We start from the raw sequence: 16,315 nt of genomic DNA, 5'->3' as shown, positions 1-16,315 counted from the left end.
AGTACTCTATCGGAATCTGTATCACTTTAAGGGTACTGGTAACGTCATTTTTTAAACGACACCAAGCCCTTCTCAACACAGCATAAAACACGCCCAAGTTGGAACATTCAAGTTGCTCTAATGGTGCATTAATGCAACATTTCCATTCAAGCTATTTTCACACATGACCTAAACGTGGTATCAAACATTTTTGCTGACTTTTTTAGGACTATATGTCGACCAACAACCCTTTCTCACTCCGAACTTGTAAAATACGGAAAAATTTACAAAAAGTAATCATTATCAAAATGGACAGTGATAAGTTCCATTACTTTGATGAAGTAATTCAAATAGTTACATTACTTATAGCCTTTTCAACAGGGTAGCTAATCTATAACATATTAGATTTTAAAAGTAACCTTTCAAACACCGTCAGCATACTGACAGAGACGTTACACGATTCATTCTGCGCCTTTGTTAAAGTCGCATGCAGACACTATTCGCTACTCCACACTACAAGAAACACACAACAACTCAATCACGTTTTACAGTAAATCCATAGTGAATTGTTCCTTTGCCCGGACACGGAATGAATAGATCCTCTGGTGGTGCTTTGTTGTGAAGAGAGAAAGGGGTCAAGGACTGAAAATTAGTTGACCTCAGCCTCCAGCAGTCTATTTATTACAACTTCCCCTGTCGATGGTGTTTTGTGATTGCACATGTAAAGTGACTGAAAAACATACAAAAAAAGATTGCTATCAATTACACAAAGCTCCTAAAAGTAGCCTGTCATGCAGATTCGCTCCTCGAAGTCTTCACTCTGTGCTACACCTGCAGCACGGCTTCATCCTTTCAAACGCTAACTGTGGTGCAGGAAAACACCAGCAGACAAATTAAAAGCTACATGTGGTGGAAGGTAGAAGAGATGGGAGGGCATTGATAGGAAGTGTATGAAAGCAGCGCTCTCCCTCTCTTTCTCTGGGGGGGTACGTGAGCCAGTCTACCATGGCTAAACTGCAGTGAAGCACAATGCTGCAGAGATTAACTCCAGCCCATATCTTCAGATCGCCGGCACGGCTATGAGACGGAGAGCGTGTAAGAGAGGGATTACAGCGGGAGGGTGACAGAGAGGACAGACGAGAGCAGGAAGAGAGAAAAACCTGGAACATCCCACATCTGGATAGCATCTCACCTTTTGTATTATATCAAAAGGGAACGCCATTTTCAGCAAAAGGCACCGTATTTGGAGTAGATTATAGGAAGAAATGCTACCGATGCATGCCAATGAAGGAATGAATGACTTATTCGGGGGGGGGAGGGGGGGGTAGTAATCGGTATAGTGAATATGCTGCTTAAAAAAAGGTGATTAGTTACTTCAGAAAAAATTAAGACTGGATTTAAATAGTTCAAGCTTTTTAATATGGTCATTAAAAAGAAAAAAAACTACAAAGTCTAATACTGGTGATTATTAAAGATGTTCAGGATGGCATTTGGAATATTAGATGAATCTATACAAAACTGTTTGCTGCGCTTATTATTAAAAGGTACATTTATATTTCCTGTTTGCATTTTTTTGTAAATGATGTTTGTTGTTGATGCATTATGAAATATTCTCTTATTTTTTCGAAAATAATTTCAGATTCAAGGGGTCAGTATGCCTCAAACAAAGTGCTTGTCGGATCCCCACGTCCCTCACACACTCCCTTTCTAAAACTCCACGGCCGTCGTCCTGACATAACACTGGTTCACCTGCACACTGCTGGAAAAACAACTTTCTGCCAAATCAATATCTATTTTTGTGTAAGTTGTTGATGCAACACACAGACTATGATCCAGCCAAAATAAACCTCATCACCCATCAGTGTGCTACTGCAGCTGGTTGTGTTCCTATGCACATATACTGCATTTCAATTATTTGCAGTAAGGAACCATTTAATGTGAATGAATTATATTTGTAATGACAGCTTAATGCTCAAGCATTAGATCATGCCGTGTAATTTGAGCTAAAGATTGTGCTGTAATCAGATTTGCCTGTGCTGGATGATATCTGTATCATTTTCTCTATTTTATTATTTCTCCCATGATTCTTTTACCAGCCACAGAGAAACTGTGCTAAAAACACCAATCAATTCTATGATGTAAGGTGTATTCCTCACAAGTGAGCATATACACACATCTTTTATTTATGCGGGGTGTGTGTGTGTGTGTGTGTGTGTGTGTGTGTAAGTTGGTAAAAATGACTCATTCTTTCTCTCCTCTCCATCCTGTCTCCCACTGAGAGATGAGTCACAAATCTGGGTGAATAATAAACCATTCTTCTCCAAAAAAACAACAACAAGGTAGGCATTCTCTTTTGGGTTACAAAACCATACAGTCATCCTTGAAAAGACATAAACAAATATGTTTTCTTTTGATCTTTATATAGGAAAGATAAGTGACTAATGCTGTGATTTAACACTAAGCCTAGACACAAAAATATATAAAGAAAGCTGACCGGTGCTGTGCAGACATATTTCTGATATTAGTGAGACAAATAATGTAGCCAAATCGCATACAGACACATTAGTGGCACAAAAACACAACTTTTCCCGAGTGTGGGAGCTCTACAGTAGCATGACACACCTCCTACTCATACCCCAAATACCTGGTGCCATGACAACCTGCTGGCAAGCTCCTAAAGCAACGAGAGTGTCACCCACCGCTATACTCTCCATGCACAGCCCTGCAGGTCATAAACAGCACACATCATTAGCAGGTTGCTAGCAGGAAAACTGATTTCATCAACGGCCAAATATTCCTACCGATCTGGAACTTCATGTCATTTCCGACTGTATCAGAATCCATCTCCATGCCCGCAAAGTTGACTTTCAGCTGGTTTCTGGCAGTGCCAGATGAACTTCAGATGGCTCACTATACGTCAAATTTAGGACTTCTTTCTGTCACTCACCAATAACATCAACAGTCAGGATGTTGACTGTGTCTGACAGTCACACTGTTGTTGGCACCAAATCTAAATCTCACACAGTTCATTTACAGATTTAGCTTTAAGCTTTCAATCTTTAAACTCAGAAAAGAGTTTTTTTGTGATTGTTGCGGGCAAAAATCCTTGATTATGCGGCACGTTTTCTTAAAAAATGCGATGGAATATGCGGGATATTTATGCAATTTTATGCAATGAAATTGTGGGAACTTGCAAAAATTGGGGGAAATTGCAAAAATTGCAGGAACTTGCAAAAACTGCGGTTTCATCATGGCTTCATCACGGGGTTTGCAGCTTTTCGATGATGTTCACGTCGCGTAATTACGTCACTTCATAACGTTCCCATGGCAACAGGGGAAAATGGCTGCTCTTGTGTGAAGTAAACGCAACATTTTTCAACTTTCTGCTAAGATATATGTGACTTTTTTGCAACGAAAATGCGGGGATTATGAAATCATGCAAGCCCCGCATATTTTGCGCAGAAATCGGCAATTTATACGGCGAAAGTGCGGCATATTTGAAAAAATGCGGCCCCCGCATAAATATGCGGACTTTGGCTGATTATGCATTGAATTATGCGATCGCATAATCGCGTTTTTCTGGAGGGACTGGTAAATATCAATACTGACCAGCTTCCTTTTTCCATCAATGTTTCCATTCATTCAATCACTGATTTCGATCACGTTGTGTTTTGGTTGTCACTTTAAAGCAACACTAAAGCACTTTTCCTGCTTCGGTCCCCCTACAGGTTGGAAGCGGAATTGTCCCATTATATTCGGGTTGCGGATCTGTAGTTGGAATGAGACATTGCGACAGCAGTAATGGACAATTCCGCTTCCAACCTGTAGGGGGACCGAAGCGGGAAGAGTGCTTTAGTATTGCTTTAAAGCTACATTGTGTAAGAGTTTCTCCCATCTAGTGGTGAAATTGTATATGACAACCAACTGAAAATTACTTTCTAGCCTCTCCCATTCCAATCGCGTTTTAACTCCTACGGTGGCCAAACCCGAAATTAGCTCTTAGTATCTCTATCGTTTACACACAGCTGTTTTAGCCACTCCAATATTAACTTTGGTCTTGTTGCTTTGCCTGTCGCGTTGTTGTTTTTAATTCTCTTTTTCGCTTCCCTGGCGAGTGATCTCCCCCTGGCATTCGTCACGGTGCGGGGTGCCACTGAGTGTAAAAGGGTGAAATGCAGAGGTATGTCCCTCATTGGCTAATGTATTTTAAAGATGGAGGCGCAACATGACAACCGTCGTTCCAGATGCTCGTATGTATTCTGAATGATTCTGAATGGCAGATTCTACGCTTACGAGAATACTTTGATTAGTTGGTGGAAGTAATTAATTACACATGAATGTGAACATATTTGTGAAAGAACAAAGGGGTTTTTGCTAAGAATCAACTAAAAAAATTACACAATATAAGTTAATGTAAGTATTCTGTTATCCATTTAAAAGGCATCTTTCACTGTAAATTTGAGGCTTTCAGGTCAGATGCCCCAGAAAACTTGATTAAAAGGTATTTCTCAACAACATTAAATATGTATGACTAAATAAGCAACAATCAAAGATTCTTAAGAGTTTAACTTTGTTTTTTTATTCCGCTAATCTGCTTCATCGGGACTGGAAGGGTGATCAGATTTTACTGACACAGCTGACAATAAGCAAACAGACCCACAGCTGTCATCTAGTTAGCTTCATCTGCACTTTGTTATGTGTTAATTAACTAATGTTAGCATGCTAACATGCTAGACAAAGGTCGTGAACCCTAACCTGCTTAACATCACAATGTTGTTATTGTGAGCATTTTAGCATGCAGATTTAGCTTAAAGCATCGTGCCTAGTCTCACAGAAAAGCTAGCATGACTGTAGGCTCTTCATCATGTTAATTCAAATGATGCTCAAACTCTGATTGGTGCAGGGAAATTAGAGCTTAGATCAGGCCCAAAAAATCAAGACCGACCCTACCCAAACCCATGCACGTTGCTTCCGAGCCCGGCCCGACACATTAACTGTAGTTATAAGCCCGAGCCCGATTTAAACGCGACAATTTTTTAATATGTGGGCTGTTATAGCTGGCGTTCTCAAGTACAATTCTGAGTTGTTTGAACTACAGAAATCTGTTTAGAATTATCTTAATGAATACCGGTAATGCAACAAGGACAAAGCATGTGAACTGCGCTGTTTGTTTATTCAGAATGGAATGGATCGCAAATGGATACAAATGAAGAAACGTAAAAAAAAAACTCGACCCTAGCTGCTCCCTCAGCCGAATAGTGTGGGTAACAGATCAAGGCAGCAACATAACCAAAGCCCTGGAACCATGTAGGAGACTTTCTTGTCTCGATCACCTAATTAATACTGTCCTTCGGCACGGTCTGCATGCTGACGCACTGGCCGACAACAGTGCTGCAGATGGGGGAGACACGATGTATCTGTCTGTGTGTATGTGTCTATATCCTCGACGTTTCACTTCTGGGATTGCTCCGTTGCTGCCGGAAATTTCACCCGATGTCCCTCATTCAGCCAGATGTCCGTCACCTTCCGCTTTCTTTGTGTTGTCGTTCTAAACTCTGGTGGATTTCTGAGGACTATGGTTAACTGCTCCTCAGATCTCTGCAGGGTAAATCCAGACAGCTATCTGACTATCTGTCCAATCTGAGTTTTCTGTTGCACAACTAAAACAACTTTTAAACTAACAGATGTTCCACCAAAACAAGTTCCTTCCCGAGGCTATTTTGCAGAGGCACCATTGCTCCATCCACCGCTTAGCACCGCCCAATATGATTGTGATTGGTTTAAAGAAATGGCAATAAACCAGAGCACGTTTTTCTCCCATCCCGGAATGCTGTGTGGACTAGCCATACCCTCCTTCACGGCGCTGTGGAGAAAGGTCTGGCAATGCGAGATTACAAGTGGTGACACCTTAAACCCAACCCAACAGTGAGTTCATGGTGCACTGGCACACCCTGGAGTATACTTCTACATCACTGCAGCCTGGATAGAGGTTAGCAAGTCAAGATTTTAAAAAGGTGTTAAGTTGCTATTTAGGTGGCCGGGTTAGCTAAATTGGTAGAGCATGCGCACATATATAGAGGTTTAATCCTCGACGCAGCGGCCGCGGGTTTGACTCTGACCTGCGGCCCTTTGCTGCATGTCATTCCCCTTCTCTCTCCTCTTTCCTGTCTTCATCTGTCCTGTGGAATTAAAGGCCTAAAATGCCCAACAAAATAATCTTTAAAAAAAAGAAAAAAAGTTGCTCTTTAGGCTTTAATTCCCTGTCTGATGGTTGAGGGGGCCACTACCAACAGGTGAGACATGTAATGTATCTGTATACAAATATAAACAACCCAGAAAAGTGTGGAATGCAAATGCTTACCAAGCCACCCGGCACCAGAGTTGGGGACACACATGTCTGTCTCGGCACTGGGTAGGACGAAGCCCACTACGAACACCTCCACGCCGTCTGACATGAGCGCCAGCCCGAGTACGAAGAACAACTGCCACTGGAATCTCCCGTGGCCACACTCCTGCATGATCAGCTCGTACTGCTGGGCGAGCTCCTCTTCGTCGGCCTGTCTCTCATTTTCCAGCTCCTTGCGGCTCTTTAGGCTGTCAGAAACCGGCTGGCCCAGAGCCACCTGCCCGTCCCGATGCTTCCCATCGCTGTGGGCAGGCACGCCTTGGTACTCCCCCTCGTAGATCTCGTCTTCGTCGTCGTGGCCCTCCGTGGCGTCACTGGAGGCCTCGTCCTCGTCGTTGCCCGCGTTGTCGGCGTAGTGACCGTCTTGCTGACCGTAAGTATTGTAGTTGTCGTCTTCTTCGTCCTCGTTCTGGAAGCGGTTATAGCTGCGATGAGTGGAGTATTCATCTGAGGCACGATCAACAGCTTTGCTTACATTTTTGGCAGTTTGCCTCTTGGCTTCTTTAGCGATGTCCTTGGCACCTTTAGCCAAGGAAGTCCTGCCGTTTTGCGTTTCATCCATATTGGCACAAAGAAATTTGGCACTAAAAGTATTTTAGTTCAAATCTATTTAGCCTGAGATTTATTCCACCAGATGCTACAAATGTAAGGTGACTATTCTTTCTTTCTTTCTTTCTATTCCCGGACAGAGCAGGACTTAAGGCAGTTTATTAGTGCTAAAAAAGCCAGTCAGCTGCCAGGACACTAATGATTAAGTAATGATGTCTAAATCCTTTGGATGGGAGAAGCCAGACACTGCTGAAATGGAGAAAGTTGATCTCAAATTGGAAAGATTCTCGGCCCTGTCAGAGCTCAGCAGTAGAGACCAGCAGCCTGTGGGGACAGAAAGAGAAAATCAAGTTTAGCATGATTAAAAGCTGTCTGTCACAAATACTTGACTGCAGTATTTCTTGGCGCACTGAAGAACTTCAAAAGAGCATTTTACACTGAGACAGCCAAACTGAAGCTGATGCAAAGTGCAATCTACTAATGAAGTGGAAATGCATTAGTAAGAAGAGAATAGGGAAATAAAATGATTCATTGGTATACTGTATAATGCTATTTTAATTGTATTGTGAAAAGAAAATTCTGTTTCCTACGAGAACCACAACTGTTTGCATCATATCCAACGAAAGGTAACTTCCCTATTTTATGCTCAGTTTTGATGCAAACCCATCGACAAAAACAAGTGCAGATAAAATATTACAGACAGCTGAATGAATTGCCAACAAAAACAGTGCGTCTGTGGCTCCTCTCTCACCCATACAGAACATTCACTGTCAAACGAGTTGTGACAGCAGGAAGCTCGCAACATCATCAGCGACCCTCACCGTCTGACCGACGGCATGTGTTCCTGGTCCTTAATTCAGGAACAATTTTTACAACCAGACCACATTCTGAACAAGACCCATTCCCACAGACTTTCTGTTATACAAATGTCCACCACAGTATTTTATGAATGTTTTTTTTCTTCTTTCAATTAGAGATTAAAAAATTCTAAAAGGAATAGTGTGGGAAATACGCTTATTGGCTTTCTTGCAAAGAGTCAGATGAGAGAACTCATCATGTGTGTGTTAAAGCTGCTTTAATCAATATTTGTATATAACCAATGGTTCACAAAACTCTTTATATGTGAAAGGGGTCGCTCGTAATGACAGAGCCACAGATATCGCCCAACTCTACTGTTCCCGTCAGCTCCGATGCAGCTTTTGAGCGACACGTAGAGACTTGTATTGTATGTGGTATGATACCAGGATTTTTTATTTATTCAGTGCACATTTGTGTTGAGTCCAAGAACTGAATTAAGTTGAATTAGATAAAAATCAATCATACCCGGCATCTTTTATTCATTTGTATTAAGCATTCAGAAATGTTACATTCTTGGAAATGTAATTTGAGACCATGTTTTCTGTCAGAGCTTATTAATGTCTGTGTTTCTACGCTGGGACTACATGTCAGCCTGTGTGACTGACTCCCCTTAGGGCTTTCTCCACTGTGGCATGGCCTCTCAGAAGACCTGTCAACACATCAGGACGGAAACGTCTGTCTGCCACACTGCAGCCAGCGGCCACCAGGCCAAACGGCTGCTGCAGGAGAAACAACAGCAAGCTTTGGACGCTCTCATTACACTCCAAAGCCCTCCAGCAACACTGTCGTTGACAGGGCAATTACAGACTACAGACAGATACACTGCACATGCAACAGACATGTGAAGTAGTATTTTCATGGCCATTTGACTGATCTAATACACTCTGCATCTTCTGTTATTTAAGGGATAGTTTGGATATTTGATGAAGAAGACGACGACATTCATCCCGCAAGGGGAAATTCACTGTTGCATTCTCTGTTGGTATAGTTACAGTTACACACATGGCCCGAAATACACACACATGCACAAACAGGACCTATACATGCACTAAGAGAGAGATGTCAGAGAGAGGGGGCTACACATGGATGAGCACCCCAAGCAGTTGAGGGTTTGGTGTCTTGCTCAAGGGCACCTTGGCAGTGCATCTCTCCAGCTACCAGTCCACACTCCGTACTTGAACCGGCTGTATTTGAACTGGGGATCCCAAGCCAAAACCCTACGGACTGAGCTACGACTGCTTTACATAAAATACGAGAATTAAAGTTACAGTGCAGTATAAGAAATTAAACATTAAAGAGCAGTTAAAAACAGTTAAAAATATTAAAGCAGATAAAATACGAGATTTTAGGCTGCTTGTATGGGACAATGTATAAGCCGTTGCTCTATACACGTAATCCACCCGCAATCCTTGCCGTTCCCAGAACGGGCCGGTCCCACCGGTCTTACTTTTTAATTCTCTTTATATGCTTATATAGATTGTCATACAGTTTCAACAATGTATATTATATATGTACAGTATAAGAAATGAACAATTATTTAAAGAAAGGCAACATCAAAAAGAAAGGAAGCACAAGTCAACGTGTACACACCTTTCTAGTAGGCATTTAAAGGGATAGTTTGGATGTTTTGAAGTGGGGTTGTAGGAGCTACTTCTCCATAGTCAGTGTGTCAGCTACAGTAGATGGCGGTCGGCACGCCCCCAGTTTGGAGAAGCAGACAGGAATACCGACACGGAAGATAAGCAATGTCCTGCTGTAGACGGGGGCAGCAGCTAAACACATTTTAAACACCTAAAATAATCTATATCAGTTTGAGTGTATACTATATTTAGAATATTTTTTTAAAAGTAATGTTTTTGTTAACAGTTAGTTAGTTAGTTAGTTAGTTAGTTAGTTAGTTAGTTAGTTAGTTAGTTAGTTAGTTATCATTTATAGCCTCAACAAGTCCAACAACAATACTTCTTCTCTCTAGTGTATTGCTTCATGTTACCCATTTTAATATTCAATGATCTTAGATTATAAAAGTAATAGTTTGGAATCAGGGCTTTCAGTTTTTGGATCAAGTAGTTTGTGAGAAATAAAGTGTGTTTCAACACACTCTTTTAAATCAACATTTAGGTAAATATAAGTTTCTGATCAGATTTGTTACAATATTAAAAAAGGACTTGGCTCGAGATCTGGGCCGAAGAAAACTTGATCGGGACATCCCTAGTGATAACAATGTGTATAAATTATGCATTTTGTGTTTATTGCTTAATGCATCTTTTAATTTGGTCCGTAATGGGAACTGTGCAATCTGGGTAGTATATATGTGCAATATTAGGGGGAGGTTGTGCAGTGTGTTATTGAATGTTTACTGTAGTTGATCGCATTTTGTATGAGACTATTGTATGTTTATTGTGCGTTTATGTGCGATGTGTCGCCATTTTTTGTTCTCTCGACTGCCCAAGACAAATTTCTCCTATAGGAGACAAGGCGTATCTTATCTTATCTGAAACAGAAATGATATCATCAGTGAAATTATTCATTTACAGATGTTCTGGTTTCAGTTATCCATGATGGAAATATCTCTACATCAGTATTCTAGTAGCATTCAATAGCAGAATGTCTCAATGTCAATAGTGATAAGATGACACAATGCAGCCATATATGATTGTGTCCATCATTAAATAGAAAGAAAAAGATATTTTAGGCTTAACATGCTGCTCTCTTTGTACCTGCAGTCTCTGGAGTGGAAAGCATACACTGAGGTGTTGCGACTGGGTTAAGTACCCTAACAGACCGTGGCAGGTTGATGTATGGTGTTTCTGCTCACCTTTGCTCTGCGGGATTAGATAAAACATCAGTCGGGATCTGTCATTTGAACAAAAGCGGCGGGGCTCCACAGCGACGTAAAGCAGCCCGAGAGATTTTGGTGCAATGCAGCAATGAAATAAAGTAGGAAATGGGTTACTAACTAACTTTGTGCACGGCCAGATGATGAGACACTGATTCCCCCTGGCCACGGATGCGTCTAAACTCAAGGCCGACGAGAAACATCTTCCCATCCTATGGCTTCAGGACAATAAAGAAAAAGATTCTGCCGCTGTCAGAATTTACACTGCATCAACTCTCACATCAGTTTAGTTTAAGCATGGAGGCAAAAGGGAGGAGTTTTTCAAGTCGGTATTTCAGTAAAAGGAGTGTGTTCTGATGTTTATATCTAACTTGGTTTCATCACCTCTCAGCTTTCATGTTCTAATATTCAAATAAGTGTACTGAAAGGGCAGTCAATGCTCAACATATGACACTGTCTCAAAAAAGCACATTACAGGATTAGACATCTTTTTCTACCTACATTAAGCATGGCCCTTTTAGCAAACTTCCCCAAACTCGTTCCCAGCGACGCGGCTCCTCCAGCTGAGTGCTTTAACGTTTGAGACTAAAGGTCGAACTCTGTGATAAACCTCATGATATGCTCGGAGAGTTTCTGCACCAAATGGCCAAGAAGAAAATAGCCAATGAACTCGCTGCACTGCAACACTGAGAGCACTTTTTATAATGGAGGGGTAATGAATAATGGTGCAACACAGGCAGCCAGGACTGTGTATAATCCCTGGTATCAATTCACCTCCTCCATGCTGATCGGTGGATTCCCATCTCTCTTCACTTTTTCTCTTTCTTTCTTTCTTTCTTTCTTTCTTTCTGTTCTCAGTCTCTCCATCCTTCCGTCTCTCTCATCCGAGTGCGCCAAGAATTCCAAAGTCATCTTCTTGATGGCAATGCAGAATATAAAAGATACTCCTCTTCCATTGACATTTCATTATTCATGATAAGCTAAGCTTTCTCCTCCTTATGCAAATGGTCATTAATGCTGACATTTAGAAGTCTTTTCATGCACTTTGAGCTACAGAGAAATAATTCTTTAAAGTCCAAATGTCCAGTCCTCTTTTGAAGCAACCTACAGCCTGCAGCGTTTTTACACAACACATACTGCTGATGTAGGAGATACATTAAGTTCATACAAGAAGCTACCACATTTTAACCAAACAATCTTGGCCTTTCCCCCCATGAACAGGCAAGCTAACATCATCTATGACCACTTTCATTTCATTTCTCATTTCATTTCTCCTCGCCATCTGCTGTGATTGGGGTTATTATAACAGCACCCTTATGATGTGATTTTAGCAATCAGCTAAAAATTCCTGGGAGCTCTGAATCAGCAGTCCACGGAAAAAGGAGAAATGATTTCCTCGCAGTCGTGCTGTCATGGCCCACTGACGCCATCCAGCTACATTCATTAATCACTCACACAAACGCAGATGCGCGCGCACACACATACACACTGCAGGTTCATTCTCTGGGACACTAGGAGACATTCTCACACTGTGCAGGAGGAAATGGAGAATTTTTTTTCTGCAGGGTTGTATTCCCAAAAAACTCTCGAGAGAAATTGTGTTTTTGAAGCGGGGAATATTAACATGGAAGTTACTCAGAGAAGATCCTGTATCTGCATGCAACACACTGATCGACGATATGTAAATGAAAGCGGTGTGTGCAGAGCCCTACAGGCGTTCTGCGGTGCCCACAGATGGCTGCATTGGGCAGTTGCTAATGCACATTGTGTGAATAAAACTACACGCCAAGCTCAGCAGATGCTGCACAAGTCAGGTTTTGACAGAAGAAATAAACGCAGGACTTCAAAAACCATCATACAGTTATATGCAATATCCTGAAAGAGAATTGGGATCAGCTTTTGGGCTGCTAAAACTTAAAAAAATAAATAAATAAGAATGGTGTTCCTTTATTTCTTCAATGCTGACCAGAGTTTGTAAATTTTATTTGATTGATAGAAATTTGCCTGGAAATAGGGTCAAATACCACAAAAAAAAAGTTTGCAACAGCTGCAGCAGATCAACTTCTCCCTGTATTTCATTGATGTTTACTTACTTCCCTTGTTTTACAACTTCCCTGGTCTTTGAGAGCTCTAAAATGTAGGCCTACACACTTTTTTGTTATGCAGATAAGGTATGTGTACTGTAGCTCAGCAAATACCCATGTACATAATTCATGTATTACATCCTCTCACCAGTACCTGACAGCCCCTTGTATTTTTTTAATGCAGGGCAGTTTTCTGTCTTAACGCCTACTTAGAGACACACACACACACACATACACACACATACACACACACATAATTGCTTGTATATAATGATGGCTGCTGTAGTTTAGCCAGCTGCTGTGGGGGTCCCTGTGTGGATGCCCATAGCAGCTGGCTAAATTGAAATGGGTCTGTCTGTCAAGTTTTTTCTTTGATATTCACTTTACTAAAACAAATACACCTGCATTTTTTAAAGGAATAGTTAAATATTTGGGGAATACACTTATTTGCTTTCTTGCCAATTATTCAAGTGAGAAGATCATTCTCTATGTACAGTAAATATGAAACTGCAGCCAGCAGCCGTTAGCTTAGCATAAAGAACTGTAAACAGGGAGAAGCAGCTAGCAAAAATCTGTCTAACAACCTACCAGCTCCTCTAAGGGTGTGTTCAGAACGAAAGCAAAGCAAACTTTCGTCCTACATCAGGGGTCTTCAACGTTTTTTAAACCAAGGACCCCTTAACTGAAAGAGAGATGGAGCAGGGACCCCCTACTACATGCATTGTATAAAATAAAGTTGCAAATTAATAATTGGGCCTACAATAACGTATAGGGCGGCCTAAAGCCTTTATGCATACCTTTGTAGTGCATAGAATACTAAGCTATTAAAATAATAATTGTTAAACATACATGTGGCACATCAAATCCTTAGGATTAACCATATCTGTGGATGGCTACCTTAGTGACTACGTTAGGCCAGTAAGCCTATCATCAATGGTGATTTATATTTGCTAATAATTTGTTGGATTCATGTTAAGACATTTTAATTTTTGAAGAAAACTTTCAAAAATGAACAATAATTTGGAGGCCCCCCTAGGGGCCCTGGAGCCCCTGTTGAAGATCTCTGTCTTAAATCATTCATGAAAATTGGACTGCTGGACTGTTTGACTAAACTTAGGACTCATTTTTGTACTGAACATCTTTACCTTTGCTGGCATGTATAAACTGAATCCTAGTCGGCAGCTTGGGATTCATAAAGTGCAACATACAGACTATATCATCTACAACAGCGAGATTTGAGGGACACTCAACTGTGTTTCCATTAAGAATCCATATGTGCTTTTCGGTCGTCTTCTGTAACCATCTTTTTCAGGGTGGTTGCACATTTGAATTGCTTTGCAGGCTACTGATTGGCCGACAGATATGCATCCTGGCTTTCTGCCTTGGCTCTCATCGTGACATGTGGTGCAGACCCATGCAAGCCAAACCTCCTTTTGTGTTTAGATGTAGCTGAGATAACAACCAACAATAACTGTTGAATAGATGCCTGCATTGTCATCTGCTGAGCTAAAGCAAACACTGAGGCATACAGGAGGCAAACATTCATTTACTGACTCGGGTGTTTGACAAATATCTATTCAAACTGAACCTTTAGCCAGTCAGAGAACTGTCCTGCAGCAAACACCTGGTTAGATTTCTACATGTTTGTTCTAATCTAACTTCCCATTCAGCCTGCTGTGGGCAGGGGCTAGAAGGGCCAGAATCTGACAATTGTGATTTCCACTGGATCAGAGTACTGTCACTTGGCTGCCTGTTCTGCCAATCTTCCCAGCCCTTGTCAAATGACCAATGTTAATGTTTAATGTTTCCATACCATCGAACCAGCACTGGAATTGTTTGTTTTTTTTAAAGTGGCTGACTGAGCCTATAGAAAATGTGTATTGTATTCGGATTTACAATTTGTTTAAAATGAAAACAAGGGTAACTAATAATGAATTTGATGTTTTATTTAGCAGAATTCTCTCAGAAATCCTGGAATCGCCCCTGCCGGCTGGAACAGCTTTATGCAAAACTCATCTATCACTTTCCTCCTCTTTGTTCCACTTGGACCGTGTAGCTATAACTGCAGCCGACACAGAGGCTCCAGCAGCTGAACACGGCCCACAGACCACTGTACAGGAAGGAGCATCAATCACCGCGGAGTCTTTTGACGCAAGTCGCGTCCCATAATTAGATTTTGGACTGTCCTGCTGCCTGGAAATCAATCCTCCCTCCCTCCCTGCGAGGCGGCGGCACAGTGCGCTGTACAATTAGAAGACTGTCACACACACACACTGCATCGAGCTCGGACTTCAGAGTAATGGATGGTCTCTCTCTCTCTCTCTCTCTCTCTCTCTCTCTCTCTCTCTCTCTCTCTCTCTCTCTCTCTCTCTCTCTCTCTCTCTCTCTCTGCAGATTCACTCGTTATGCATGTGCGCGCTCCGCGGAAGGGAAAGCTCCGGGGTTGCCTCCGCCGTGCGTGTGTACCAATCTTTCCGCGACCATTGAGCACGTCAGGATGGTAACACCCCCGGCACCATCACTACTACGACCACCACACACACACACACACACACACACACACACACACACACACACACACACACACACACACACACACACACACACACACACACACACACACACACACACACACACACACACGTAACATCTGGAAAGTCGCTGAACTGCAGGTTAAATTGTGCGCAAGATCCCTTTTTTTTTGCTGCGTTTTATAAAACAAACAGAATAAGAACATATCAGGTGCGTGTTTTAGAATATCCTCTGAATAAAAATACACAGGCTATTCTGATTTAATGTGATGCGATTTGTTTAAATGATGCTTTAGCTGGACAACTCTCAGAAAGTTCCCTAACTTTCCCGTCAATAATGCGCACGGGGGCTTTATTCAATAAATGTATTGCCATTATTCAACAAGGGCATTTTAATCACCAGATGCATGCGACATCTCCTCTTTCCATTTTGCATATGATATGATCCAAAAAAAAGGCGGATAAAGAAAGATGCCATCTATGCTCCACTATATACACCGGAGTGCGGAAGGAGATGAAGTTATAGTTTGGCACGTTTTTAAAAGAAAAGAAATACTCACAGCCTGCAGAGGACCAGGTGCATCGTACCGAGCTCGATAAGTCGCCCGTTCCCTGGTTCCCCCGTCCCTACACAGTCACAGAGACAGAGATGGAGATAGAAAACATCGCGCCGAGATTTCTTGGTTCTTGTCTTCTCCGATGCAGCAGCGGGTTCTCTGCTGCAGTCCAAGGAAGACGAGAGGAGAGAGGAGAGAGGCTGAGGGGGAGGTGGGAAGCGTGAGTGAGATGGGGGGGAGGAGGAGAGGACGGAGGTAAATCAAAAAAGGTTTTATTGCCACAATAGGTATAGCCTATTTGGAATTTGCCTTGGTGAAAGGTGCATACATGAACAAACAAACATATTAAACATGAATATGAAAAAAAAAAAAAAAAAATATATATATATATATATATATCAAAATAAATTAAAAAAAGAGGCTGAATGGGTTGAGTAGTAGAAATGGGTTGCAGAATTTGCAAAGAATATATATAGTATGTGCAATGGGCAGATGTAAAGGATGAAGGTTAGCAC

The 16,315-nt window shown here is 41.7% G+C and overlaps 1 protein-coding gene across 1 annotated transcript in view; it reads right to left on the bottom strand.

Annotated features, from left to right (window-relative positions):
• LOC116062897 (synaptic vesicle glycoprotein 2C-like) overlaps window positions 1–15,994 on the bottom strand; it is a 47,449-nt gene extending 31,455 nt beyond the window's left edge. Inside the window, exons 1-2 of the mRNA XM_031317674.2 lie at window positions 15,804–15,994; window positions 6,341–7,258 (exon numbers count right to left, since the gene is read on the bottom strand). Coding sequence (XP_031173534.1) covers window positions 6,341–6,947 — 607 coding nt within the window. The 5' untranslated portion in view covers window positions 6,948–7,258; window positions 15,804–15,994. The remainder of the gene's footprint in view (window positions 1–6,340; window positions 7,259–15,803) is intronic.
• Between the last annotated feature and the right edge of the window lie 321 nt (window positions 15,995–16,315).

Source organism: Sander lucioperca, chromosome 14 (assembly GCF_008315115.2).
Source record: "Sander lucioperca isolate FBNREF2018 chromosome 14, SLUC_FBN_1.2, whole genome shotgun sequence".
NCBI lineage: Eukaryota > Metazoa > Chordata > Actinopteri > Perciformes > Percidae > Sander > Sander lucioperca.
This window is presented reverse-complemented; position numbering and strand designations above follow the sequence as displayed.